This window comes from Dicentrarchus labrax, unplaced genomic scaffold (assembly GCF_905237075.1).
Source record: "Dicentrarchus labrax unplaced genomic scaffold, dlabrax2021, whole genome shotgun sequence".
NCBI lineage: Eukaryota > Metazoa > Chordata > Actinopteri > Moronidae > Dicentrarchus > Dicentrarchus labrax.
Window position 1 is genome coordinate 10,884,632 of NW_026136710.1, and position 27,998 is coordinate 10,912,629.

The following is a 27,998-nucleotide window of genomic DNA, read 5'->3' on the forward strand; positions in this document are numbered from 1 at the left end:
ATAATCCATTTGAGACTCACCTTTTTTTCCAAGTCCACAGACTGCACGGAGGCTGCAGCTCCGGCGCCCACAGGGACTCCCTCCTCAGGAGCCCTGTACAGGCCCAGACCAGAGTCCTCCTGCCACTCTCCGGGACCAGAAGCGTCAGCGCGTGTCTGAACCATGGACAGCACCATGGGCAGCAGCAGACGCAAGTGCTCCATGGTGCTGCTGTGCTCATGGTCGCTGAGCTTCCCGTTCTCTATCTGAGAAACACAATAGAACTTATTTAGCTGCTATTGTAAGTCGGACCAAACTGAAAACCTTCAAGTGATGAACTGAGCTGTAGTGCTTGGTGGATTAAGTTTTGAGGGTTGTAAAGTTGGGTCTTTCTGTTTCGGTGAGGATACGTTTATAATAATAATCATAAATTTTTTTGTAGTCTGAAAGAGCCAAAACAATAGAATATTTTTCATTTATTCACAAAAAAATCTACCAATTGTTGGATTTTTATGTTAACAGATAACATAAACAATCTGGTTTGGAATCTTAACAACTGCATTAATATTAACAAATAGAACATTAATTATTCAAAACTATAAAAGCAACAATTTAAAAATTAATTACTAATCTAAACTGCTTCATCGGGACCTTGTGGAAACACTGTATTTATACTGTCAATGGTGGAAACATATGAAAACAACCACTCAACTCAACTGTCATCAGATTTTGATTTGAATGTTGCTCAACCCTGATTGGTACTGGGACGTATGTGACATCACTGTTTTTAAATGAGCCCCGCCCATTTTATACCAATCAGAAGAGCTCAGACAAAAACAGCCCAGAGAGAAATCTCTAATGTGAAGAAAGTAATGTGTTCATGTACGACCCCAGTGATCATGGTAAGAAGCTAATTGATCAAATACGTTTTCAGTGCCTATAAATTATTTTGACCAAGATATGGACGGAGTGGGACATTTAACAGTTAAAAAAAATAACCTTGTCATTGCTCTCTGGTGAAATTATTATGTAATGGCAACCCAGTGTTAAATTATTAATTTAAATATCTAAATTACTACTACTATTATTTCTGCACAGCTAATTCTTAATATTTCATACATTACCTGTACGCTGATAGGATCAATCTGTGATAAGCTAAAACTGTCTGATAATATCAGCCACGCTGATGTACTGGTCGGCTTTGACTGTGAAGACATTTTTCTTTCTTATCGAGAGTTAAAAGAAAAGATTGACATCATTCACATGCCGGTAGGCTAAATATAAAGCTAACAGCAGCATGGCATTTAACTTAACTTAGTATAAAGGCTGAAACAGCTAGCCTAGCTCTCTCCAAAGGTAAAAAAAATATAAAGCTCACTAGATAACGTATTATATCTTGCTTGGGAGGTGTTACATGCCACACTATTTTTAGTTCTATTTTCACAGGTTGTAGTATAAAGATTTTGTTACCTACTACAGCCAGTTGTTTATCCTTGACTCCTGTCTCTATGCCAAGCTAACTGTCTCCTGACTGCATATTTGAAATACACTGAAAACAACACATCTTCCAACATAGTTTCAACAAGTTCGATTTCGGTACATACCACCGATTTACAGCCCACTTCACTGAATGGACAGGCACTCTTTGACTTGGCACAGGACCTGCTGTGGTCATTGAACTGAAAGTAGAAAGGACAAAAAAAGAAAATAAAGAATTAGTGGACCAGCTCCAAAAGATTGTATCAACTTAAACAGAAAAGTGAAGTACTGGAAAGTTTTCTAACAGTGGTCAGAACTCAGACTTCTAGTTTAATGATACATTTATAGTAACTTGTATGTTCTGTGGTTTGTGTTTTGTATGATCTTCTGCATGCATTCCGGGGAATTCAGGGTAAGGTGTTGCATATTTGCTTAGGCTGTAAATGCTATATTCAGTGAATATTCTATGCTTAGGTAGAACTTAAGATAGTCCCTTTTATAGTTTTATTTTAAGTCACAGTAAAACACCTAAGAGCCTTTATTCGGAGAGGAAAAGCAAAAAATCACAGAGATTAATATGGAAAATTTAAAGGGTAAATTGAGGAACAGCTCAAACCTTTTCTCTTGGGATCTTCTTCTTCCCACAGTCCTTGCATTGTAAGGGAAACTTCAGACAGATCTCATCATGGGCCTAAAATACACCACAAAAGGAGTATGAGAATAAGGGCCCATTTATGCAGACACAACCAGCAACTGCTTTACACTGCTTCTATATCTCACCTTGATGTCTTTAAAGTTGAAGGTCATTTTGCAGTATTTACAGTTCAGGGTTCTTGCTTCACATTCTCTCTCATTATGTCTGTCCTTCTCCGTGCGAAGGATCGAGGTATGGCAGGCCTCGCACTGTATCCTTTCGAACTCACAGCGACCTTCATGCTGAGCCTAAAAAAAAAAAAAAAAGGGAGGACAGATGTTTTATGATTGCTGCATTCATCCATTTAGAGCAGGTGTGTCTGGTATTCATTGTTAGGATATAAGCAAAGAAAGACAGTTGCGTTTTATGGCATTAGAGCCTATTTGCATGCATAGGATGTCATTTAAATGGTAGATGATAAAAAAGGGGTCATATAAAATCTTATGACTTTTATAGAAATGTCACACCCTTGTTAATTATTTCTCAAAACAAAAGTTGTAACTGCCAGACACACCTGTGAATGTCTGCGGGCTGTACTGACAACGTGGAAAAACAAGCTGTTCTTTTACACAACCATTCATCTGCTTTATCTCCGTTGCATAAAAAAAGCAGGTGACAACAAAGTTATTTAATTACAAAAGTGACATTAAGTAGTTTTGATTATGTAACTATATAATTATTGATGCAATTTTTCCCCCAGTAACAAGTTAGGGTAAATTACACAAAAACACAAATAGCAGACTATAGAAGTGAGATAAAAAAAATAGGAAGTTAGTGGTCGCAGAGAAAAAAAAACAACAGAAGTAAAATAAATACAGAAATAAATAAAGTGGAAGTACAAAAATACATTACTGAAAAAAAAAAGTATAGCAGCTGTAAAGATAAAGTAACACCCCACCTTCCCCCCATAATAAAAATACTAATATCTTTTTAAAAAAGAACCGGGAAACAATTTGGGCGGAGTCAATTGCGAGGTGGAGTTTTTCAACCTGGAAGTTATTTACTTTCACAATGACTACCAACAGCACGCATGGATCCACAGAACAGGATTAGCAGGTAGGTTAGCCTGTTTTTCGCTTTGACTGCTCACTCTTACACGCTACGCCAGCAGATCACAAACCGAATAACCAAGCTAAATATGAATCATTTTTCCAGACAAATCCCTGCCCTTACCACACCGTCCAAGACCTATTCGTAAGACCTATTTTTGGGTGTGAATGGCTAGCTAACGACTAGCGCGGATCTTCCTACACAACAATGACTAAGCCGGCAACCCACAGAACGGGTGGGATGTCGCACAGCATAGTAATCATTTCTCGAATGCTGAAATAAAACTATAGCAAAGTTTGAGCCCAAAAGCAAGCATGTGATTCTTCTTCAGAAGAAGTTTTATGAGCAAGCTAACCAGACGGAACCACATTTGCAAAACATGCAAAATAATCTCCAGCATCAGCCTTGTGTGCTCATTTTCCTGCCATCACGTCAGTTTCACATATCCTGGTATGAGGTGACGGTTAAGTAAAACCACAAACAGACAAGAAACACAACAAACATCCTTTGCACAGACTTATAATCAGGAAATCTCTTTACTAAACAACCTTGCCCCAACACGTAGATATTTACAGTAGAAACAGAACTAGTAGACAGACAACGCTCAGGCAAACATAAGAACAGCTTTTGTGATTCTGATGGGGCTTTAATGTTACTATAAAAATCACAGTTTGTCTGAAGAGCTTGGTTCATTGTCTAAATCCATTCCTGTTTCTGCATGTCTGCATGAAAATTCACCAGTTCCCTTGTGAACTAGTAAAAGTAAATCTAGAAAAAAAGTCAGTTTCATTACCGTGTAATGGTCAACTAACCATAATCAGCAGTCATGCTAATCTCAAGTTAAAAGCCCTTTTATATCCCGGTACTTTCCCACTGAGTTGTTGTTGCTAACACAGGGACTTTCCAAGGCAGCATGTTAGGTTTCACTTCCTGTTCCCCACTGCGCATGCAACAACCACATTCATAATGTGAGCACTAAGGCCTGAAGAGAAAAACAAGTATGGATTGTAGAATATGTACACTATGTACTGATGGTTTAGAAAGATTGAAAAAAAATACCATACTTACAGTACTGTTTTAGGTGTGGTAAACTGACATGTGGTTAATATATGGCAGAATGGGACACACACACACTCAAGTACAAAAGCAGTGAACACACACACACATACACACCCACGAACTGAACTTTATACTTTACCTCATACTCTTTTATGGATCCTGTCCAATTACAGCCCTGGTTCAAACACCTGGCAGGCAGACTCGCTATTTCTCGACCTGCAGCATTGTCTGGAAATGCCTGGTCAAAGAGCAAAGAACACAGTTCAGTGAGCTCATAAAGCCACAAATTATAATAGCAAACAGACATAAAAGGGTTGTAGTGTATGTCTGTAGTGGAGGAAACCAGTCAGACTGTAGTCATATATTACTCTTTGAAACAGAGTGGGGGTGAAGAATGGTATACAGATAGGGAGGATGTGTCATAAAATAACAATGTTGGCTGGAAACAAAATACTTCATAACTTACCTCATTACTATTTAGAATGGAAATGGGTTCCTCATATATCTCTTCTTGGCGGCAGGCTTCACATGGTTTTGGGCCAGAACTAACAAACAAAACAGGTTTGTGAAAAAAAAAAACAAAAAACAAAAAACAAAACCCTGCTGGTTGGCAGTAAAAGTCAGCAACAATTTCCTGCTGATCCATTACTACCAACAACTGCTGACCAGTATGGACTGCAGCTCAGGTAGATGAATCAGTAATCAATACAACAGCAGCAGAAAAAAAAAAGCTTGTAGCTCTATGTGAATGCTGAAATGTGTAACCTCGATAAGGTGTGTGAAATTCACGAGGAAATGTATTAGCTTTTGCAAAGGTTGAGGGCAAATATATGAATAACACACATGCACACAAACAAAGAGAACATGTGAATCTATCACTATGACATGATGAAATTGTATAGACAGCAGGGTTTTTTTTAAAACAGGTCACATGTAATGACCTTTTCAAAACACTAATTTCACTTGTGGATTGTGTAAAGGTTAAAGTTTACTACATGTGAAACTGCATTTCACATGTAACGAAATCCACATGACACAGGCACTTGGTGGTTTTCAGACCAGGTGAAAGTGAAATGTGAAAAATACACACAAGTGCTCTTTGGTGTTTGTTGGTGGAAGATTAGCAAAATGAGACTCCATTACATACATGTTATATAGAGTTAGTTTAATATATTTTGAAGTATAATTCCCTCTACTGTGCCCTTATGATTAATGATACTGCCAAAGTATCACTAGACATAAGGTGACACACCAATGTATTCGTAATGCATTCACACTGCATTCATGAACAACCAGTGAGTCAGTGAAAAAGAAGTGGAAAAGAAAACAATGGACACCTTTAGAATGAGTCAGCATGGTCAGATCCTTGTCAGTCACTGACCCCATTAGATTCCAGTCATGTGAGGGATGAGTTTGCATAAAGTAATTGATCTTGAGTGCATAAAAAAATTCCCAGAGGCGAGCAAGAGATAAGAACACAGGATGTGCTGAAGCATGTCCGACAAGAGGGTAAGCATTAGGGGGTGAAGGGGTTTGCATTTCACACGGTTGTTGGTGGTCTGAGGACCTCCAGTCTACCTGGTGAGCTGCTTGAAGCAGTGTACACAGAAGCGGTGGCCGCACTGAGCCTGGACAGGCTTCCTCAGGACCAGGAGACACTGCTGACATTTGTATTTATTCTCCATGGGCACTGACAGTACACTGAGGGGGATCCCTGGTAAAGAGTTTGCACAGTCCAACGAAATTCGGGCCATTCTTCTCCATCAATCTGGTGCTATATCCTGTGAATGAACACCAAAGAAAACAGCTCTCAACCAAACAAGAAGTTTGAACAAACTTTCACAATACTTGTGCAACAGGAAAAAGCCAGTATACCAGTGCCAAGGTTTTGTTTTTCCCATGTCATATATAATAACAAATAATTAGGTACTGAACATTTCTGACATACCGGTACATCAGAGTGTAACTCTACTGTCAATGTCAGCACATGTGTTCTGTACTTAAGCCTTTGAGCAAATAATTGTACAGTGAGTATAAGGCTGATTCATCATTATGAAACTGTGAGTCTGCCAGTTTAACCATGTTAAGTTTGACTGTAAAATATAAAATGTGTTTTATATTTTATAGCCAAATGTTGCAGGCATCTTCCAGTAAAATACAATGGTTGGTCGTAATACCTAGTTTGTATGATATTCAAAAATATGTAAATTCGTCAAGGCTACATTGGAACCTGTGAACGACTTGCTTTCCCAAAACCTTGCCTTAGATATGAAACTGATATGAGATACATGTGAAGTGTTTCTAGCTGTTATCGGCAATATCTTGTACCAAGGAAAAAAGAAATATCTATGAGAAAGATACTCATCTGTCAGGTAACTGACAAACTGGTGACAGAATTATTATTACTTGCTCAGATAAACATGGTTAGTTCTAACCGGTTAGAGCAGAAGTTCTGCAGAGAAAAAATTGCTCATGTTAAGACAGCTTTCGCAATATCTGTTATTTCACAGAAAACTGAAGATGGTTTTAAGTCTCATCTACACTTCCAAAATACTGGGGGTCCAGAAAAGGTTTAATTTTAACACAATGCACAATGGATCAAATTTGGTTGTGGTCACAATATCTTTAATAAAATCCTTTCTGTGGCATCCGAAAAGCAACTTTAAGCAACTGTGTTTACGAGAATATTCCTTCCTTTGTTGCCATCTAGTGGAAGTATCACGAAGGGTACTGAAGACGGTGAGCTGTCACTGATCATTTCACACATTCAGTGCAGTCAGTACAGGTATATGGAGTGGCTGTTGTCTTTATCATGCAATTAAAAGGGTTGGGAGAGCAAATCTATCAATAATGCAATGAAAAGGGTTTTCTTTTGCAAACCCAAAGCTTTTGAGTGCTATTGAGCTGAATCTTGTGGGCACCTGAGCGGGAACAACACAGAAAGATGCCAAACACATCTCTATTGGTTTTCTCTTCTATTTAGGTTTTCCTTTCAGTTAGACAATGTTACCTAAGTACACTTAATGCTAAGTTCTAGGAGGAACTCCTGCATCTTTTACGGTAGAAAAGCAGTGTTGCACTGACCCCTACAGGTCTGCAATGGTAGCAGTAAATGCAATAGTGGATTTAATCTGTAATGAGCACATGATTTATCGTTGAAAAGTCCCTTATGGGAAAATAAGTGGGATTGTTTTTGCTATATGAGATGTCATGCTGTCATCTTATACTAACATATTCCAACACGCCCAGAGCAAATACTTCTTTAGTGAATGTGCACACTCCTGGCTGGGTTTAGTTTTACACACAGCTGCAGAAAGTTGTATAATATGTATGTGCATGCAAGTATAGTATGTCAACACATAGTTCATGCATCAGAGGGAATTCTGCAAAGAATATGAGCAGATTGCAACTTTGCATGTCGTGACATGAGTATATCACATATGAAATCTTCCCTGCTTGTCTGCAATAGGCTTACGGTTTCATAATAATATGAGGTTTATCTGGTTTAAACTCTACACAGTACACAAGCCCAATAGCTTTGAGCAGTTTCTCCACCTATTCATTTGCTTGAGACAAAGCAGATCTTTGATCAGTGTCAATCAAAATGCCACTGGCAAAAACACACACGTTTCATCTCAGCCTTTTCCTAAAAATGGGGAAAACCTAACAAAGCTACCCCTGTTTACACTACGTGGAGATGCAGTAAATATTTTCTACCCACATTGCAGGGTTTAGTTACAAAACACTATTTATCCTGTACAAGCTGACTGGGGGAAATTTATGGAAATCTTCTATGTAAAAAAAGCCAGCTATGCAAATGTTAGCAGCCTTTGTGATAAGGCTGAGATGGGCTTACTCATTGTGCTTTTACTGGTCATGAGAGTCAACTTTTTGTTGACATGGCTTAAAAATCTAAATCGTCTTTTTGATGAACTCAGGTTAAGCTACGTCTCAGACGCAGGAAATCTTTTGTAAGATCTCTGTAGAGAAGTGAGATTAAAAGTGGCAGATACATGAAACTAGCAAACTGTTACTGTGCCTTGCAAGCTCATCTCAGTAACCATATGAACACTGAAACCCACTAAACAGGACACACTCTAACCTCTAGTATTCATTATGATCTATACAAAATGACTTATATAAATCTCATGATCAGAAGATTAATATCTAGAGCACCTGAGCACTAGTTCTCATGCTCATCATGAGACTTCTACTGTCACAAGTGACAACATATGACCAGCAATGCATTGGCAAGCTACAAACAATATCATCTTCCAAGTAACATTAATACTTCAAGGAATTTTTTCAATTTGATTCAATAAACATTTAAAAGCTGTTGTGCTAACATAAGGTTGTTAGCTAGATCTATGACATTAGAATTTTAACTCTGTGTAAAACATAATATTTTAACAAATTCTTATCCATTACTGACATTTTGTTAGCCTTTCTAAGAAGACAAAGTAATGTTAATTTTTGTATGAGTTTGTCAAAAGATATTGCTTAATCTTCCCTACCACATGGAGAGTGGAACAGCACGTTCTACATAAATGATTAGTAATCACTCAGTTGTCTTGTTTCACCAGAGATTACTTCATATCAACTTCAGAAGAAACCCCATTTAAGGCAAGAAATATTTCACATTACATTTCTTAGAAAAACCTCACTGCTGCTTATCAGCGGGACGTCACAGCATCACTCCCTGTCATAATTCTCAGAAAGTCTGCAACACATTTAAACTGCACACTTAAATGTGTTCACTGTTACGAAAGGTGCAGTGGTATACCCATTATGATCTTTCACAATCACTGAGTAATAAAACAGGTATAATATGATTCAATAAGCTGGGACAGGTAAGCACTGGTAAAACACTGTTGAATGACATGAAAGACACCCTTTCAGCGAACAACGAACCAAGCCTTAACTAAGTGCAAGCACACACCGAGGCTGGTGTTTAGCTTGTGTGTCCATAGAAACCTTCAGAGGGTGGCAAATAAAAATCCAGTGAAAACAATCATTAAAGCAGACAATCTCATGTAGAAACCATATGCTGGTTTCACTTTGTGAGACACTATACTCCACCACCATCCTGAAAAGACCAATAAGCAGACCTAAATCTTTGTACAGTGTGGCTGAAAATGTCAGAAACATGAGCACAAAGAACATGCAAGCAGCCATGCACTAACTACACTTTAACTAAGCTGTGATAAAACATTTACTTCTTGAATTGTGTCCAGTTACAGCTGTCTAAAGTTAGTGTAAACAATCGTGTCTGTGGAAGAACTATCACCAACACCAATAGCTGCTCTCTGAATTAAAACTTAACAACTAAAGCACAAACAAACCCCTTTAGTATCCCCTTTTTTTTTGTCTCAAACAACTGTCCCTGACTGCCTTTTTTAAAGCTGACAGGGCGCCCAATAGCTCGCCCTATCCGTTCGCCATGTTCTTGGTCCGTGTATCTCTTTTTTGCTCCAAACAAGCGGTTTCTAGACTCTGAACCCACCCTGCGACCTGTACTGAAACTACAACATAATCTTCACTCACCTACCTTGAAAACCCTCCTGCTCGAGTTATAAGGCGTACGTATTTCATACCAGAGTATTTCATACCCCGGTATAGTTATATCCCGGTAGTTACACCCACTCACACACACACTCACACACACACACGTCAGCAAGTGAGGCTATATTACACACCACAGGCAACTCCATGACTCAGAGGCAGTGTGGCTATCTTATGGTCAATTAGTCTGTGAATAACTTCTGTAGTTTTTAATAACTAACTTTGCAGTTTGAGTTATAGGCTAAAACATGATTTAATGGCGTAACCAAACACTTTACTTCTTGATAAGATACACAACTTTAGGCAAGCTAACTAAAAAAAAGGCTAAAGTAAAGGCAGTGTTTGACTAACTGACAACTACGTTTTGTTTTTATTTTTAAACTAACGTTAAGTCGGTTAGCTAACTATCAAGCTGGTCACTTGACAAGCAGAAGCACCAGCTCAGCTAACTAACCTTGGCGTCTGGAGTGTGTCTCTGTCGGACAGAAAACGAAACCGTTTTGTTGTCCGCACTAGCCTGAGAAGGACAGCTCAACCTTTAGCTGTTTACAATCTGCACTACCACACTACATTCGTTCATTCGTTATAGGGCAGCTGGCGAGAACGGAGCCATCTCTCTACTACACAGTGCATTCGGCTTGACCAAACACCGCCCGTCCGCCGGGGTAGAAAGGTAGCGAAGCTGGTCCGCGCATGCGTGTACGCGTCCACAATGTCGCTGTGTGCGGTTAAAGGTTTCCAACGGTTAAGACAGCGTCAGTGCGTATTGATCTCCAAAGGTATGAGTTTCCATAGGTGTCTTCTACTGCGTTATCTGGAAAAGCGAGAATACACCCACTGCTTTTTCTTTTTGGGGGGATATCTTTTTTAATGTCAAAGTCTCATTTAGTTAGCGTACACACACTGCCTCTGCTGTGGCTAACGTTAGCTGACTGAGCTACAATCAGATACACACCGCTAACGTCAATCTAACAATGGTTGTCTTGTCTGGTGGAAGATTTACCGGTATGTCAGGATATTAATGTCAAGTGTGTCAACTGAACGAGTAGGTGGATGTCATTGTGAATGTCCTTTTTAAAAGAAGTTGTTGACATAATATGAATGACTAAATTGAGCTTTAGTCATTTTTTAAGAGAGGCAATTGCAGGTTTCACCAATAAACTCCTGATCTTATTAATATAGAAAATAACAGCAGACATATTTCCTTTTTTTTTGTTTGTTTGTTTGTTTTCCAGAAAGCTGAAACTGCCATGACTTCATAAAGTGATTAATGCTCTGTGGGCTTTATGCAAATGATGTGATCGACAGCCACAATCTACCCACAGCAGGTTATTGCTCTGCTCATATGGTAGAATAACTTTCCCCAACTGACAGACAGATAACCTTTACACAAAAAGTTTGGGGAAGTGTGTGCTGTTCTTTATCAGTGAATTGCAGCTCATAATCACTTCCCTGAAAGAGAAAAAGCAAATGCTAGGGGGGGGGGGGGGGTTTATTAGGGGCTACTAATTATTGACAAGTTGCAACATAGTGTATAGTGAAAGTGAAACAATTCTGTAGTATGATCCCCAGGAGTAAATGCTTTCCTAATAACATCACTGACTAGTTGTTATTGTCGTGTGAGAGCAATTAAACAGCTGCATTATTAGACCATCTTGGTACAGTTATATAAGAAGTTCCCAATGTTGCTCCACCTTTGTCTCAGCAGTGTGTGTCCACCAGCTGCACAGTAGCCCCGGGTTTACAGACAGCTGCTATGATGGGCTGTATCCTGGACATATCCAAACCACCCCCATCCAGAAAGCCCTGTTGGCCGTCGGGTCAGGTGTGGCTGCACTACAAAATCCCTACAGACATGGTGAGACTCACACGTCAGCATGGAGCTCAGGCTGCATCACTGTTATTGTTTGTGCTGCTCTTTCTTTCCCTTTTCATTTCTTTCTTTTTCTTTTTGTTAAATAAATTAAATATGTCTTCTTATGGGGCGTCTGCTAGCTGCATACCATACAACTGCACCGCCCTTGTTTGACTCCAGGAAGTCAGACTACATTTCCTGCCTGTAATTAAATACGGCAAAATGCCAAAAAAGTCAAATGTGAGGACAGCTCTCCTGACAGGGTTGCAGGAGAAACCCCCTAATGTTCCAAACTTTGGAAATTCATTAAAATTTAATCGTAATTGTTTAACTGCTTCAAGGAGAATCTTTCATACATTGCAGCCCAGTGGAAATTGAACCATCACCCAAAAAAATACCAATCTAAAGGTTTACTTAGTAGTTTCTTTCTGAGCTTTTAGCCTTATTTGCAGATGGAGTTAGCTGATGAAGGCCATAAAATGTGGTTTAAATCTAAAAAGAAATGTAAGTAAGTAAGTCAATCTTGTGGGCGGCAGTTCCTCAGTCCACAGGGACTTGGCTTGGGAACCAGAGGGTGGCCGGCTCCCAAGTCCAGCACGGACATGGAGTGTGGACGGGTAGCTGGAGTGGTGCCAGTTCTCGTCCTGGGCACAGCACTGCAAAGCACTGAACCCCTAACTGCTCCCATCATGTCTATAAGCCCTGTGTGTGTGTGTGTGTGTGTGTGTGTGTGTGTGTGTGTGTGTGTGTGTGTGTGTGTGTGTGTGTGTGTGTGTGTGTGTGTGTATATATTTCAGGTCTGTGTGTAAAAAAAAAAAAAAAGATTGTGGATTAATAAAGTAAATCCTTTTTCTTCTTGATAAGAATATTTGGTCAAACTGATATTCCCATGGTGAGGAATGAACCTTCAGGCTCGATACAATGAAATTGCTTTACAACTGTTTCAGACCTGGATAGGTTACTCTGTTATTTGGTTTGTACATTGATTTGCTGTGGGATTTAATTATGTCAGACCTCTCTAGCAATGAATTCCAACTGAATAATAAAACATTTCCTTTATGACTACATTACGAGACAGAAACTTTGTGGTCTTATTGCAGTTTTTAGCAATAATCCATCTTTTATATGTATTTTTATTACATTGTATTTTGTTTTTATGAATAAACCAGCACAAGATGTGTTTTGTCTGTATCAACACGACAAGAACATGTCATCCTGTTTATCATTTTTCAGTCGAATGATACTGTGGGGGACTGTACCTGTGGTTCTTTTCTCTAGTACTATTAAAGTGCAGTTTCAGTACTAGTTTTAGTAGTAGATAAAGCTTGTATTCTCTGGAGACCTTTGTTACCGTATACGCTTAAAAAGTCTTAGAAACAGAAAATGAGAACAAATACGATGAAACTTTCAGGGAGGAAGAGAGCCCCAGCATCTGTCATGTGACTTTTAGTTTAGGGACAGCAGGTGTCTTTAAATGATGGCTCCTAATAACACAATGACAATACAGTGACGTCATTGAATTGAACTTTGTAATTTCTCCACATGCTGCTAATGCAGGTTTTCTGTTAAGGAATTCTTGTTTCCAAACCCAAACCGAGATAACTGATGAGATCACCAAACCATGACATTTTCAGACATTTTCTCAGACTTGAAAAATTTCCCTCAGAGCCACATAAGAGATTGAACAGCTGTTTTCCCAGGCCGAGAAGAATTCCCTGTGATGATTAAATCAGTGGTTTCCAACCTTTTTTCTTAAGGGAGCCCTTTTTATATCATTGCGTAAACTGACGACCCCTGATTGTCATATTTTATGGATATTTAATATTATATCTTATTCATAACAGTACAGAACAACTGATAAACTATACTTCTAACCCAAATAGAGAACCCAGTAACTGCAGGAAGTTTGTGTAAAACAAGCAATTTTGTTTCAGAGATCCATCAGAGATAAGTTTTCCTGATACTTTTAGGGAACTTATTATCCAATTCTCTGTCTGTATTGTGTATTTTGAATTTATACACACTTAACAGGCATATTTTTTGACAAATTTAGTGCCTTCTTCTCCCTGACATTTGGCCATTGTTGAATTAGCTCTTTGGATGTTTTAACTGTGTACTTTTCTAATGCAGAACAAGGTTGTATAGCTGAGAGTGAAGGCTCTGTGAATATATCTTGAGTTCATCTTCAAAGTTTAGATCCAAATTAATAATCTAAACTTTAAAACTAACAACAAGTAAAATGTTGATGATTTAGGTATACCGTGTATATTTTTTTAAGTTTTCTTGCATCCATTAACATCAAGAAGGCCTTGTGACCCCTTGTGAAGTTTTAGCGACCCCTAGTGGTGGTCCTGGCCCCCAGGTTGGGAACCAGAGAACTAAACTGACCCTTATGAGTTCCCCTTTAAATCGAGTATCTAAGTACATTTAAGCTACATTACACATAAGACGACCTGCACAAAGTCATAAAATATATAAGTATGAGAATCTTAAAGTTGAAATGTACGTTATTTTGAGGCAATTAATAATTAGTTTGTAGGTTTATCAGCATCAGATTGGAAAATATCTTTATTGTGTGCACATTTAATTACATTAAACTCTACCTACAGACATGGTTGCGGTGCTCGGCGAGACGACAGGACACCTAGCGTTGATAAATCTTAGGGACAGGATGAAAAATGATCCTGAAGGCTACACTATCCTAACGTGAGTCACAGTGACACGATTCAGTAACTTGTATTCGAATGTAGGCGCTTTTAAATAGCACTTTCTCAACTGTGGAAGAAGATTTGGTCTTACTTGTTATTTACTGGTTATTGCAGAGAAAGGCCCAGAATCCGTCTGTCTACGCTTGATCTGAGCAGGATGGCGTCACTGCCCGATGGCTCTTTTGGGAGAGAATACCTCCGTTTTCTGGAGGACAATGTGAGTGATCACTGATGTGTTGTAAATCTCCTTTCAAAGAAACATACTTACAGGCTTGGTTTCCAGATTTCATCAGACACAAATACCCAGAGTGCTCTCCTTTTTACGTTTTCTCTTTCATCTTGAGTCATGCTTTCCCTTTCCTTATCTGTCAGCATGTGACCCCTGACTCAAGGGCAGACGTGAAGTTTGTCGACAATGAGGAGCTAGCTTACGTCATGCAGAGATACAGAGAGGTCCACGATTTGCTGCACACGTTGCTGGGCATGCCGACCAACATGCTGGGTGAGTCATGGTCAGTCATTGTCAGTCATTACCCTTCAGACCAATGTCTTGCACAAATCTGGAATCTACAAAGTCAAATAATTTATTGCAGCTCGATAGCCAAGCAGCCATTCCTGTGAACCCAATAACTCAGGAACACCTCAATGGAATTTCTGCAAATATGGCACAAACGTCCATTTGGACTCAAAAATTATTTAGATTTTGGTGGTCAAACGTCAAGGTCACTGTCACTTCACAAAACACCTTTTTGGCTATCACACCATATTTCCCATTGGGTTGGACAATGAATTGGTGACTCAAAGGTGACCACAAAATGTCCTTGACAAACACTATTTAGTCAAAGCTCAAGAATATATAAATCAATCAATAATGACCATTTATATTCACTGGAATCATACATATGTATCAGCAATATAATGATTACTTCCATTAAGCCAAACAAATACACTTTATACTTTTTTTTATTCAATTCCTTCCAAGTATTCACCACTTGTGGATGTCAACTGCAACTTGATTGGTTGGTGGAGGCATACAACTATGGGGCGGTGATTCTGGCTTATAGTACAATCAGTAGTTCATGATGTGGCTAAGCAAGAATTACTGTGTGCATGGCAGACAAATGAAGCTGAAGGGAACACCTGCAGCAGAAACGTTTGACTGCTGACCGAACAATGAAATTCTCACCAGAACTTAATTGTGTCGCTTCCATGTTTTCCTTTCCGGTCGTCTTTACACATTTCCTACTTTTCAGAGCCTTTTCCACCACATTGTTGAGCTACGCTATCTGTTTTGCTGACAACATAACCAGTGCAGTGATTAATAAAAACTCGACAAAACCTTTTGAGACTGAAACCTTGTGAGAAAGAGGAAAGAATCGTGTTTTGCAATGAGGATTTCACAACAGACGTTTGTCTCGACACACGACTGTTGAGAGACTTCTGGTTTTCCCTCTTTTTTTCATCTTGTCCCTTGAGTTTTCCCACCTTCAGTAATGCCTCTGTCCCTTCCTGCTGCTTTCAGGTGAGGTGGCAGTGAAGTGGTTTGAAGCTGCTCAGACTGGGCTCCCCATGTGTGCTCTTGGAGCTGTGTTGGGACCACTTCGGCTGAATTCGAGGTACAACACCACAAGTGTTTTTACCACAGTAACCTACTGGACCACCAAGACACTTAGCATTATCTATAGTTTATCATAGTATAATCGGAAGTAGTAAAAAAAGTATTTGCTTAATCGCCTAATCATTTCAGTTCTACCTTGTGGTCTTTAAAGTCCTGAATTTCACCTTTTTGGCTACAAGTTTCCACATTAAATCTGTACGTAACAAATTAACATTAAAAAGCATTAGCCCTGCAAACAAACCAACCAAATTTTGTATCAGGAAGAAATTATTAACGGACTGCACATTGCACATTCATTAGGCTTTTATCCAGCTCTATTGTGTGGTACCACAGCGAGATAAGAGGAAACAGTTCAACAACTATATATCATTGTTACGGTCATAATGCCTGTAGCCCATTTCTGTAAATTATTAATCCTTCCTTATTCAGTAACTTGACAAAACTTCCCTGTGATTGTTTGAGGAAGTGGGCTGTGGCACGTTCATAAGAAATAAAAATAGTTGTTGTTCATTGTTGTATCACGCTCAAATGTTTCCTTCCTTCTGTCACCTTCTCCTAGCCGTTTACAGTCACTGTTCACTTCCTTGGGTCCTTGGGCTCTGCAGAATGGTCGGCGGTCCCGCTGCATCCTCAGCATCTTCTACGAGAGACGATGGGAGCAGAACCTCGAAGACCTCCGACAAGAGCTCAACATAGAGCCGCCTCCTGTCATACTCAGTGCTGCCAACAAGAGGAGCACCTGAGAAAGACGGAAGAAAGAGATGAATGATTCAGGAATCACAGGACAAAAGACTTTTAATAGCAGACCACCCAGAAATATAGTGTCATACTGTGGAGTTTCTGTATGAGAAGGATGTTATTGATGACTAGGGAATGGGGAATTTTCACACTTGGCAAACTCTGACTTGTCCATTCTTACATCCTGAATGTATTGTTCTTCATGTTTAGTCAGCCTTTCCTCTGAAATGTGAAATTAAGTCATTTCAACAGATGAAGTGTTCAAGAAACGATGCTAAGAGACAGCAGGTAGCCAGTTCAAGAGGTAATGTCACGGACATCATGGACAAAAATAAATTTAAAAAACGGAAATTATATCCGTTATTAAATACTTGCCTATACACCAACGCGACATTTATTCAGTTGTTCAATTGGTATTCTTGTGACTCATTTTCTTCTTTAATACATCTGTGAAATTATTGAGAAATGATACAGCTGCAGGTGCACGATACTAACACCTATGGGTGGGAAAGGAGCAGGTGTTAAAAAAAAAAAAAACAGTGCAGCTGCTGCAGTTATTTTTGACTCACTGTTTTATCACCTACTATATGAATGGATAAATATATGGCTCCTTTATAGAGTAATAACGACGTCAACAGGAAGTCAAACTGTGTGCACTGCTCGGCAGGTGTACGAGATTAACACATCCGGTATCAGAGGAACATGTGCAGGTCACTCCACACTTCTAAGTATGGGCTTTCAGTGTTAGTTCCTTAATACTACTCTGAAAATTAAACATAAGCGTCTGTGTCTCCCACTGATTTTTAAAGCTGAAATGTTCAATTCACATCCATTCATTCAGCAAGAAGCATAAATGTGCTCAGCTTTAAGTTTTGGTCTGATTGTAGTCAGTACCTGTAGCTGTCCGAGGTCCTGGAGTAAAATGTTGCCTTTCATACTTTACTGATCTGACATGAATCATCAAAACCGCAGTTTCATGACTCATGATGTTTGTAAAGCTGGCTGTGTAAAGTCTTCATTTGACTTTGCTGCCATCTAGTGGTCATTAGAATTAGAGGCGTTCACATACACACAAGTTTTAAAGGGGGCAGATTACTCGATAATAGAGACACAAGTCCTTTGAGAGATATAAATTACAGAACTAGTGGTTTTGTAGACTCAGACATCAAATTTAAAAGTTAAACTAACATTTATGCCCTTTCCAAAAGGTTCTTTCCAATGAAAATAGGAAGCAGCAATTAACTTGCAGAGTCACAAAACTGAGCAAGATTGATTATTGTTAGTCCCTACAGGACAACTGGTATTAAAGTGAGTTGACTTGAATTGCCAAGTGCACACAAAACGAAACCTTGCTGTGGCGTAAAAAGGACAAACTCTATCGCTTGTCCTTGGTCTTCCTAGTATGCACATAAATCATAGGAAACTGTTTACCGTCGGTGCAAGGAAATGGTGCAGCGCATTTCCTGTAAGGCCCCCCACGATCTCTGGTTGGTATAGAGGATAATCATGAAGCATATTCTGCTAGACTTGTCTGATACACCAATACAGATCATTTTACCCAAATATGGAAACCCTGTCTTGAATAATTAAATGTGAATATATCTGCCATTTAGACTAGAGCTTTTATATGGAGTAGGCTCTGTGAGATGCTCAGGCCCAACTACAGTATGTTAGTGGTTGTGATACTGTGATAACTGACTCAAATGTGCCTGCAGATAGCAATGTGTTTTGAGGTTTTCTATGCCTTTTTTTCCCCCTCTTTTTCGTCATTGACTATGTTGAGCTGTTCAGTGTTGTGTTTTAAATTATTGTTATCCTTTTCTGTTCCTCCTTTGTTATATGGAAAAAAAATAAAACAAATTTGGGACAAAAGGGACAAACTCAGGGCTTTTCAGCTCTGACAACATATTATAACAAAGGAAATTACAAAATGAAACCTTGTGTATTCATGGAAATATCTATTGTGGAGACAGAGAATACAATAAGTGGTTTACTGAGCAAAATTATTTGTAGTGAGTTTGTTTGCCACACATTTAAAACAGTCCTGGATCAACCACTATAATTAACATTGTCTATGAAGACTCTTGCAGAGGCCTCATTACAGGGATGAAACTGATGATTAAAACAATCATATTAAAAACAGACAACAGCAAATTTCATTTTTTTAAACAATCGTCAGTCAGGAAATACTGTGTAATATGATCAACAGATGAAGAAATATCAGACAGATCTATTAAATTATTAAAAACAGTAAAAAAAAGAATCAGCAGCTACTAATAGACAAGCAAATAGAATAAATACAAAGTGAGGCCTGTCATAATTGCACAGATGGAGGATCTTTAGCTGCTGATTTATATTTACATTAGAGAAAGTCGTCTCCTTCTGGCATTTCTTCACATGTTTAAGGTAATTTAGTTTTTTGGGCAGTGTGGGTGTTGTGTCAGTGCAGTATGGTGATACTGCGGTCAGTCACAGCACAGGCCAGCAACAGCGGGACGCTGAAGGGATGTGTGAAAGAGTACAGCAAGGCACTGGAGTCTGGCTCGTAAAACAGCAGCGTCTGAGTCGGCCAGTCCAGCAGCAGGCCGATCCTCTGGGGTCTTCTCACGACCTGCAGGGGAACCTTCTTCCCAGCGTGGAAGAAGGAGTAGTCCCCGTCGTAGTGAGACAGCACCCAAGACTGACTGTTGTAGCCCAGCCGGGCCTCGTTCCCAGAGCCTTTGCGCTCCAGAGAGGTGTAGCAGACCCCGACCTTGAAGGCAGCACTCTGGCCGACATCCACCATCCAGCTGTGGGTGCCGGAGGACACAGACACTGAACCCAGCGCGTTGGGCCAACAGTCGAATCGTGCTGGGTCGTAGCGTGGGGATTGGCGAGCTTTTTTGTTTACGAAGGTCAAAGTGCAGAAGTCGTCAGACAGGGAGAGGAGAGGGCTCACTGTGCGCTCGTCAAACTTTAAATAAGATGATCTATGAGCTGTGGGAAGAGGACAAAGATGGGTTGAATGTCACAAACTGATGCATTTCTAGAAACATGTTACATTTAATTACTGTAATTCAACCCTTTGTTTACTGTAATGTCACAGTTTTTGCAACACACAATATCCAAGTGAGGATTGGCCACTGAGCTGGTCCCTTCCTGCCACCCTAATTACATTATGACATTTGTCCACCTTAAAACACATTTACGCTGGTACAATTTTGAGATATTTATACTTCTTTTGATGTGTGCAGTGTAGTTTTGTTTCAGTTACTTTTTACTCCACTATAATCATGCAACAGCTATGTAGTAGTTAATTTTCTGATCACTATTTTCCATAAAAAAAGCTTAAAAATACAGTCTTAGCTTATAATTATCATATATATTCACTTGAAATAGCTCAAATTAGATCCAGCTCAACCAGCTAAAATATTACGACTCTGCTTATATGAATCAGTACAATACTGTAAGACTGAAAGGAACCATTCTGCATAATGAGGACTTTAACTTTTAATAGTTAAATACTTAAATTTTATTTATATATTAAATGTATTTTACTTCAGTAATGAACTGGATGGAGGCCACAAAAAGACAGATTCAGTTTTCTCGTTGAAATGTTCACTTGAAAAGTTTCTCAAGGTGTTTCTGTTTAGGAGAGCTAGCAAAGATACACACATTCTTTCAAGTAGTAGTATAGATAATTCAACTTACTCAAGTTAAAGTGAAAGTTCAGCCTTTGAAATGTACTCAACATATAAAAGTATTCTGTTGGTTTCTCTTAAGGAAATTTCTACCTGCATGTTCTGTGCAAAGCAAATTAAAACTTCAAATAGGGCTGAGTCTCCCTGTCTGGTCCGTTTCATCATGTTACATCTGTCATGTGTGATACACATTTGATGTTGGGAAGATGCAAAAAATGGGGGGGGGGAATCAATAATTCCCCTCAAATGCATTAAAGCTAAAGTGATCGGCCTGTTTTGAACGTTTATGTAGTAAAAAGTACAGATATTTGTGTAGAAATGTAGGGTTTAAAAGCAAAAAGTTAAGATACCTGAAAAAAGGACTTAAGTAAAGTACTAAGTAAGGTGTACTTTGTTCCTTCCCACATCTGCTGTTGGGAGCATATATTAGCTATTGTTATCACATACACAACAAGTATTCATCCCGTACAAAATAAGCTCTCCTTCAGACTCCCCCTGTCTATCCAAGTAAAAGGCTTACAACTGCTAATCACCATCATCAGTGTATGTAAGATTGAATTAAAACATCTACTAACCGTTCGGACCCAGCAGTACTGCAGTGGCCCACAGACCTCTGAGCAGCTTGCTGTCACTGCAACCTGGGTTCAGGTTGAGCTGGTCTGTGTCACAGGGCTCCCCGACCCCCTCTGCTTCCTCAATCCTGACACAAACACACACACACGAACCGCAAGAGGAGAAGAGATATTACACATCTGGTACTTCCTGAGCGAGAAAGAATATATTCACAAGCATGTCATGTGATAGACGATTACCTTTCAGCTATCTCCTGGACACTAGTCTGAAAGACGAGAGAGGAAGAAAGTGTATTTTAGTCATTTATGACCGTTATCTCGATACTATTATTTGAGTTCCTCTATTCTTTATAGCTCTTCCCACAACGTTCTCAGTCATCCCTAAACTCTCCCTTCCTGACAAATATCTCCCAGTCTCTCACCGCCAGCTGTGTGTCTGGAGTGTGCGTCAGTGTGTGCACTAGGCCGGAGCGTGTTTGCGACAGACTCGCCAAAGCCTGGCTCCAGTGGGCTCTCTGGGTGAGGAGACACTGCTCCACCCGCTCCTCCTCTCTCTGCACCCCCTCCAAGAGACGCTGCTCCTCCTCCTCCAGGGCTTCACGCACTGCGCTGACCTGAGCCAGGACCTGCTCCCTCGCCCTGCTCGCCGCTGTCTGCACCAAGAAAAGAGGAGAGACGGGTGGTGTTTGGAAGAGAAACTACATGGTTTTGAATCCAGTTGCCTAATCAATGTGTATCATTCATCACATTTCGAAAGCCGATACACTTATGTTATGTTTCCAAATTTATAAAAGTCAGTTTATGATCAGATATGCTTAATATTGTTCACTAGAAGCTCTAGAGAAATATTCACAGGCTGGCAAAAGAGTGGCACGGAGACTTTAAGTGGTAGTGGAGACATTTGCCATTAGAAATATTTAAATGTGTCATTACAAATCAATAAATAGTTTTATTTCCAACTCTTCGGACATTTTTCATTGAATTTAGTCTAAAATGTGGACATAACAGGCCAATAAATGATATGTATTAATTTCCATTTTTGAACACGTTATTTTTTTAATTAATCTAAATTAATGTGTTAAATCTGACAGCATGGCAGCTGGGTAACAGCAACGTTTAAAAAAGGCACTATTTTAATCTCTAGAAAGCTTCTCCAACAGGCAACTCTTTTGTTGGACTACAGATTAAATACTTCACTAATTTTGATATAAAAAGTAGGGATTATTTTCAATTTTTCAAAGAACCGCTGAGTCTGCAAAATGTCAGAACATGTAAACAAAATTACCATTACAAGTTGCCAGAGCTCATGCTGACATCTTCAGATTAGAAGTAGTCAATATATGACTGGTAATACAGCGGTAGCTATCTCATTTATACGTCTGGGTGTGGGCAAATCTTCGAGCTTCATGTCAATTCAGGACTTTAAAGGTTTGCATCAGTGTGTTTATTTTTTCTGGATTTGACAAAACCTTCCATCTTCCTTGTTTGACTGTGTTATCAATTTATCCCAACATACCGTACTGCACATACTGTGATAAGGACTGTATCCATATTACCCATTCCTTCTTAAAATTGCTTGTTTTGTCAGCCAATGGATGTTCAATTTACGATCAGAAAAACAGGTAAATCATCATATTTGAGAAGCCTATACCAGTGAATGATTAGCATTTCTGTTTTAAAATTTACTTATGCAATCGTCAGGATTGTAGACTATTAACTAATTGATTAATTGACTATTGTCCTTTTTAACATATACATTTTGACAGTAATAACGGCAATAAAAGCACAGGTGTAAATAATAAAATGGCTGAAATAGCTGCTTGTTTCAGGGTCCTGGTATTGTTCACGCTGTCTCACTGCCACAGCTTACTGGGACAAGAACAAAGCTTTTGTTAATGTTATTAGTAGTTAGTTTTAGCACTAATAAAAAAAACAAAAGCTGATTTCTGAATGGTGGCGAAGTCACAGCAAGGCATTTGACCACATCTCACATAAGTTTTATCCTCAATCAACTCCTGCACTTCATTTATTTCCATTAGAACCTGTGATTTCCTTCTACCCTCTAGAAAATAAGACACAATGACTCTTAAAGCAGCCATGACCAATATTTTTATAATAAAATAAAATATAAAAACATCAAATGGGTTGCTGATAGTGTTGAGAATTATCACTCCTAGCAAGTTTAAACTCATTGTTTAACAGTCTGACTCGCACTTACTCTTTTGGTTCACTCTCATGACTCTTATAATGTCATTTTTGGCCACAGAAGACAGCTGTTTTCAATGTAACACTACCTGCTCAGCACAAAATTGCAGACAAACCAGTTAGAGAGCAGCTCGTAATAGATGAGCATTTAGCAGCTAAAGAGCCAGAAATTTCCCAAAGGAGTTGGTAGAGACCATTTTACAATGATGATTGATTTTAAAAATTCATCAAGTGTTCAAATGAATGCTAATGTTGTTCTGTAACTGCTGGACGTGTAAATAAGCAACTGTTTACCAACAACTTCATTATATAAATTTAAAAGCTGATGATCAGTATCAATGTTGCATTCACAACTTCTGCCTCAAAGTGGTGAATAAAAATTGCATTTTCTTAAAGGTTGAGTGCGTAGAATCTACTGGTATCTAGCGGTGTGGTTGCAGATTACAACTCCCTCACCTCACCCTCCCACTCCAAGCCTGTAGGAGAAACTACAGTGCGCTGCGAAACTCTTCTTTCAAAATAAATCTAACATTAGGGAACATGTCTGTCAAATAGCGCCACTGCCCAAGTTTCTGTTTCTCATAAACTACAAAACAAACACTTGATGGTGAGTCCCCGTAAAAACAGAGAGGATGTTAATCACATTTTAAACAATTAACTTCCCACACCTGATCGTAAACAAACAAATACATTGGTAGAGAAACACATATTGGTTTAGTGATGTGATTCTTGATTAGATAAGGTATCTACAGTTTGTCTTTCCTGTATCTGTTGTTTACTTGAGGTTTGATTTGCTCGTAGTAACCTGTTACCTAGAAAACTACACATGCATGACCATAACTCTGACCACTTTAGACACCCACTGTGTTCAGGGAGGTTAATAGATACGGGTCCACTGAAAGAGACAACCTTTGCTTTGTCGCATGGTGGTGATAAATGCACTGAATCAGCAAAAACGAACTCTATTTCATGGTGTACTTTACTAGTTTCTTTCTTATTCATGCATTTTCAACAGCAAAATACTGCATTAAAGTTTTGTTTTGAATAAAAAGATCTTAAATCACTTAGCTGTCATTAATTGATAGAGGTGAAGTGAACGTAAAGACGCAATCAGCTAAGAAAGCAAAAATTTACTGATATTCCATGCATTTTAAGTATGTTAGCATGTAAGTGTGTAAGTATCTGTATGAATTAACATAATAAATTGGGCAATATGAATTGTTTTTTTAACCATACACCATTTCTTTTCCTCTCCTTGTTTATGTAACATTAACTGTTTCAAAGAATTGCTGAGGCGATTAGTCCATAATTAGTCAATTAAGTTATCTATCAGGCAAAAAATGCCAAACATTCACTGGTTCCAGCTTCTCAAATGTACAGATTTTCCGCTTTTCTCCATTTTATATCATTGAGTAAGGCGTCTCTTCGGGATCTAGTGAATTGTGACGACCTTTTTCCTTCTATGTTCTGAATATAATTGAAGAAACAGTTGATAGATTAATTGTTTAATCAATGAGAATAAAACATATTATTTGGGCTGCACAATATGGTAAAAACATATTGCAATATGATTCACTAAATCATGACAATGTGAAATTTGTTATGGTCTGTATCAAACCAACATGTTTTCTTAAATCTGGAGAACAGATTTGTTGTCCAGGGCTTTATATAATGCTGTTTTATCACACATTTTACCCTTGTATATTGCCCTTATTATACTTATTATTTACTACTTATTATAGGGGTCAGTATCCACATACAAGTGTTTGCAAAGCACATGTGACTCTTTCAAGCCAATATCAGATCGTACTTGTAGGCTCCACTGAGTGTATTAGTATTAAAGCTGGTCCTGCCTCTGTGTCATTATTAGAGTGTGGTTGAGTGGGTGGGGATCAGTGGCATTTCTCACCTGAAGCTTGTGTTCTTTGGCTGTCAGTGTCTGGTCGATAAACCTCTCAATCCTCAGTGCCTGCAGCTGTATTTTCTCACACACATCCACCAGTTGGTTCTGGTGACAAGACACAGACACACAGACACACAGAAAACACACACACACACACACACACACACACACACACTGCGGTTTTTAGAATAAGCCCATCAAAACACCTGAACATCATCAGCTGGAGACGTAACAAGAAAATCCTGTCTTTTCAAATACCATGCAGAGGAATCAGCGAGAAAAAAAAAAACACTTGCAAAATGTGACACACCCAAGAAAGAATGATGAAGTACACATATTACACTGTCAAATACATTACCACATTTTTCACACATTATCAGCTCAACAAAGTAACCAGTTGAAATAGGAAAAAATCTAAATTTATTAAACTAAACTTTCTTAAAATAAACTTTTCAAGTAGTCCAATAGTGAAATATAGAAAATAAAGAAGTTTGAAGGCAATCTCTTTCACATAAAGTGAAACCTACCTACCCTGCATGAATCCTCAGAAAAGAAAACATTATATCTATCTTAAAAACAATCACTAACATACCACAGCTCAGTCAACACATTAACAAAAACAAAAAAGTAGTAAACAGCTGTTGCATATGAATACAGCTGTATGAACACCTCCACACACTCACCCGGACTGCGGTTACTCTGGTGGCCAGAGGGGTCACAGTGTGTCCGTGGCAGGGGCCAACGGTGGCGCAGTGGGAGCAGATGAGCTTCTGCTCGGTGCCACAGAACCAGTCCAGCTTCGACTCATGCTCCACGCAGAGCTCACACTCTCCAGAGAAGATCCCGGACTCTGTGTCGGTGGTCGCAGCGGGGGAGGTCGACGGCTGCTGCTGCTGCTTCCCCCCGCCGCTCAGCGCGGTGAAAATAGGCTGCTCACAATCCATCGGCCCGGTTTCCACCGCGTTTAAAGCGTCCTCCGGGTCAGCCGATGGAGACGAACATGTTAACTCACACGTTATGAAGTCCTCGCTCATGGCACAGTGAGGCAACAGGTGCACCCGGCAGAGCAGGAGTCGCACTTACGGTACAGTGCTGTAATACAGGTGTAACAGGTGAGCGGAACACGGAAGTAACACGGACATCAGAGGTCAGAGCTGAGAGGGGAAAAAAAAAAGGTTTCTGCTCTGCTAGTTTTCAGTTGTTTGATTTGGGCGTCAGCTGATAACCACCTTTCAAGTTTTAAATCACGTTGTAATCAAATTTGTAACAGTATAAAGTAAAAAGTTGCTTATTATAAAGCCTAATGTATAAGCTTGCTTTAATTTCCTCTTTTAGGTCGCTTAAAACTTCTCAAATTTCCAGCTGTGAGCTACAGAGAAACCTAACCACAGGTAGAAAGTAACTTCAGATAGACTAAGGTAGCCTATAAATGTGGTGATTTGCTTTTCTTTAAACTACCAAACCAGGCAGCGGCTGTAACTTCATGGTTAGGTATAACAATAACATGTTGCATACACGTGAATGCGTCAAGAACTTAAAGGTACAATCCGACTTTAAATTAAAGGACAACAAATAAAATAAAAAAATCACAGGATTTTAACCTGCTTTCCAATATGATGTATTTCAGGACAAATACAAAATCAATTGTTTGTATTGTTTAAGGTTTGCTTACATCTATGGTGTTTGTAAATAAAGTGATACATCACTATTTTGATTAATAATCAAATAAATGCAGGTTTTTTTTTTCATCTATAACTCCTCAGTTACAAATGTAGAGTCTAATTTATATGGTCAAAGAAGACTGACTGGGCTTTTACTGTGACATAAGGCGATGTGGTTTAAGACATTAATAAGAATGTTTTTCCAATATCACCTGTATGCAAAACCAGATTAAAAATAATCAAATTGATCTTATTGCGATTAAATGTGCTCCTTTGTTATACTTCACATCAGACAAAACTCTTCACCTGTCAACTACAACTTTAATTCCTAATTTTGTTAGTTCATGAGTACATTTTTCTGAATGAGAACTTCGCCTGCAGACTTCTTATTTTCTCATTTAGTATTTTTATTATAGCAGTCAAAAACATTATCTGTAGGTATTTTAATTGCGCATGTTACCTATGTTTACCAGACACAACTGTTAGGAAACTGTGGAAGAGTAATCATATTTTCCAGGGTGGATAGGTGTGATAGACACACAGTTTCATCATATGAGTGTACCCAGGGATCAGCAGCCACACCTCAAAAACAGATCGGTTTAGCAACTGAGCAACACCCACAGTCTGGAAAAGCTTTTTATTCCAGAAAGAATAACTTCCAGGAAGACCAAATATACATAATGAAAGATGGTCAGCCCTTATAAATGGCCAGGTCCATTCATATAAAATGTCTGTGCAGTGAGATTTCTCCTCTTTCACAGTCTGTCATGTGATTGGTGAGAAACTTGAAAAAGAAAATAATTTGCTAATATGTTCTTTAATCCTTCTGCTGACTTAATATATGTTATTGGAAGATACTTTCCATTTATGTGCCAGTGTGACACATTGTTTTAACTGTGAATTTTTGTATTTTTTAGTATACTTGTGCCCTTTTCTACTCATCTGTTTAACTTTCACCATGTAGATTCCAATATTACGAGTTCCCTGTTAACTTGGTGAAGTATCCTGAAGAGGAAATTTGGGCAAACTTTTTAAAACAAAGACAAATGAAAAGGCTTCACTTAAGTTCAAATAAAATACTTTTCTTTAAAACTATAGGTACATTTGGGAGGAAACAGATGAAATTTCAAGCAATTCAATCTAGCACAATGCAGCTCCAGCTCCTCCCACCTCCGTGTCTGTGAGTAACTGGATAGGAGTGATTGACAGAAGAGAGTCATGCCGGCTGAGAAAAG

The 27,998-nt window shown here is 38.9% G+C and overlaps 3 protein-coding genes and 1 long non-coding RNA gene across 12 annotated transcripts in view; 2 read left to right on the forward strand and 2 right to left on the reverse strand.

The window, feature by feature from the left end:
- Nucleotides 1-9,942, reverse strand: part of traf2b (Tnf receptor-associated factor 2b) — a 12,383-nt gene extending 2,441 nt beyond the window's left edge. The window contains exons 1-8 of the mRNA XM_051413421.1: nt 9,810-9,942; nt 5,840-6,042; nt 4,728-4,806; nt 4,401-4,499; nt 2,239-2,400; nt 2,075-2,149; nt 1,584-1,658; nt 21-245 (exon numbers count right to left, since the gene is read on the reverse strand). Of these exons, the coding sequence (XP_051269381.1) occupies nt 21-245; nt 1,584-1,658; nt 2,075-2,149; nt 2,239-2,400; nt 4,401-4,499; nt 4,728-4,806; nt 5,840-6,015 (891 nt within the window). The 5' untranslated portion in view covers nt 6,016-6,042; nt 9,810-9,942. The remainder of the gene's footprint in view (nt 1-20; nt 246-1,583; nt 1,659-2,074; nt 2,150-2,238; nt 2,401-4,400; nt 4,500-4,727; nt 4,807-5,839; nt 6,043-9,809) is intronic.
- The window catches only part of coq4 (coenzyme Q4 homolog (S. cerevisiae)), a 27,576-nt gene extending 10,437 nt beyond the window's left edge, over nt 1-17,139 (forward strand). The window contains exons 1-8 of one of the 9 annotated variants that reach the window (XM_051413425.1): nt 10,467-10,602; nt 11,059-11,151; nt 11,529-11,681; nt 14,288-14,384; nt 14,501-14,603; nt 14,759-14,888; nt 15,909-16,002; nt 16,564-17,139. In XM_051413425.1, the coding sequence (XP_051269385.1) occupies nt 11,094-11,151; nt 11,529-11,681; nt 14,288-14,384; nt 14,501-14,603; nt 14,759-14,888; nt 15,909-16,002; nt 16,564-16,747 (819 nt within the window). In that variant the 5' untranslated portion in view covers nt 10,467-10,602; nt 11,059-11,093 and the 3' untranslated portion in view covers nt 16,748-17,139. The other 8 variants (XM_051413427.1, XM_051413426.1, XM_051413428.1 and 5 more) reach the window with 8 other exon arrangements.
- A 1,526-nt stretch (nt 17,140-18,665) lies between these two features.
- bspry (B-box and SPRY domain containing) lies at nt 18,666-26,643 on the reverse strand. The gene is made up of 6 exons (XM_051413422.1): nt 25,786-26,643; nt 25,109-25,207; nt 21,417-21,647; nt 21,235-21,260; nt 20,998-21,122; nt 18,666-19,718 (listed from the first exon to the last, which is right to left on the reverse strand). Exons 1-6 carry the CDS (start codon nt 26,134-26,136, stop codon nt 19,183-19,185), a joined length of 1,368 nt encoding a protein of 455 aa, XP_051269382.1. The 5' UTR covers nt 26,137-26,643; the 3' UTR covers nt 18,666-19,182.
- Nucleotides 26,125-27,998, forward strand: LOC127370929 (uncharacterized). Its single transcript, XR_007886316.1, has 2 exons — nt 26,125-26,214; nt 27,862-27,998. It is a non-coding gene; the product is annotated as an uncharacterized LOC127370929 (long non-coding RNA).

Bases quoted from the DNA above. Each gene is read 5' to 3' on its own strand.
- bspry (XM_051413422.1), bottom strand. From the start codon at position 26,136: ATGAGCGAGGACTTCATAACGTGTGAGTTAACATGTTCGTCTCCATCG. The intron at 21,648-25,108 runs GTGAGAAATGCC...TTCTTGGTGCAG, and splicing joins CCAAAGAACACAAGCTTCAG to ACAGCGGCGAGCAGGGCGAG. The intron at 19,719-20,997 runs GTTAGTAGATGT...CTCTTCCCACAG, and splicing joins AGTACTGCTGGGTCCGAACG to CTCATAGATCATCTTATTTA.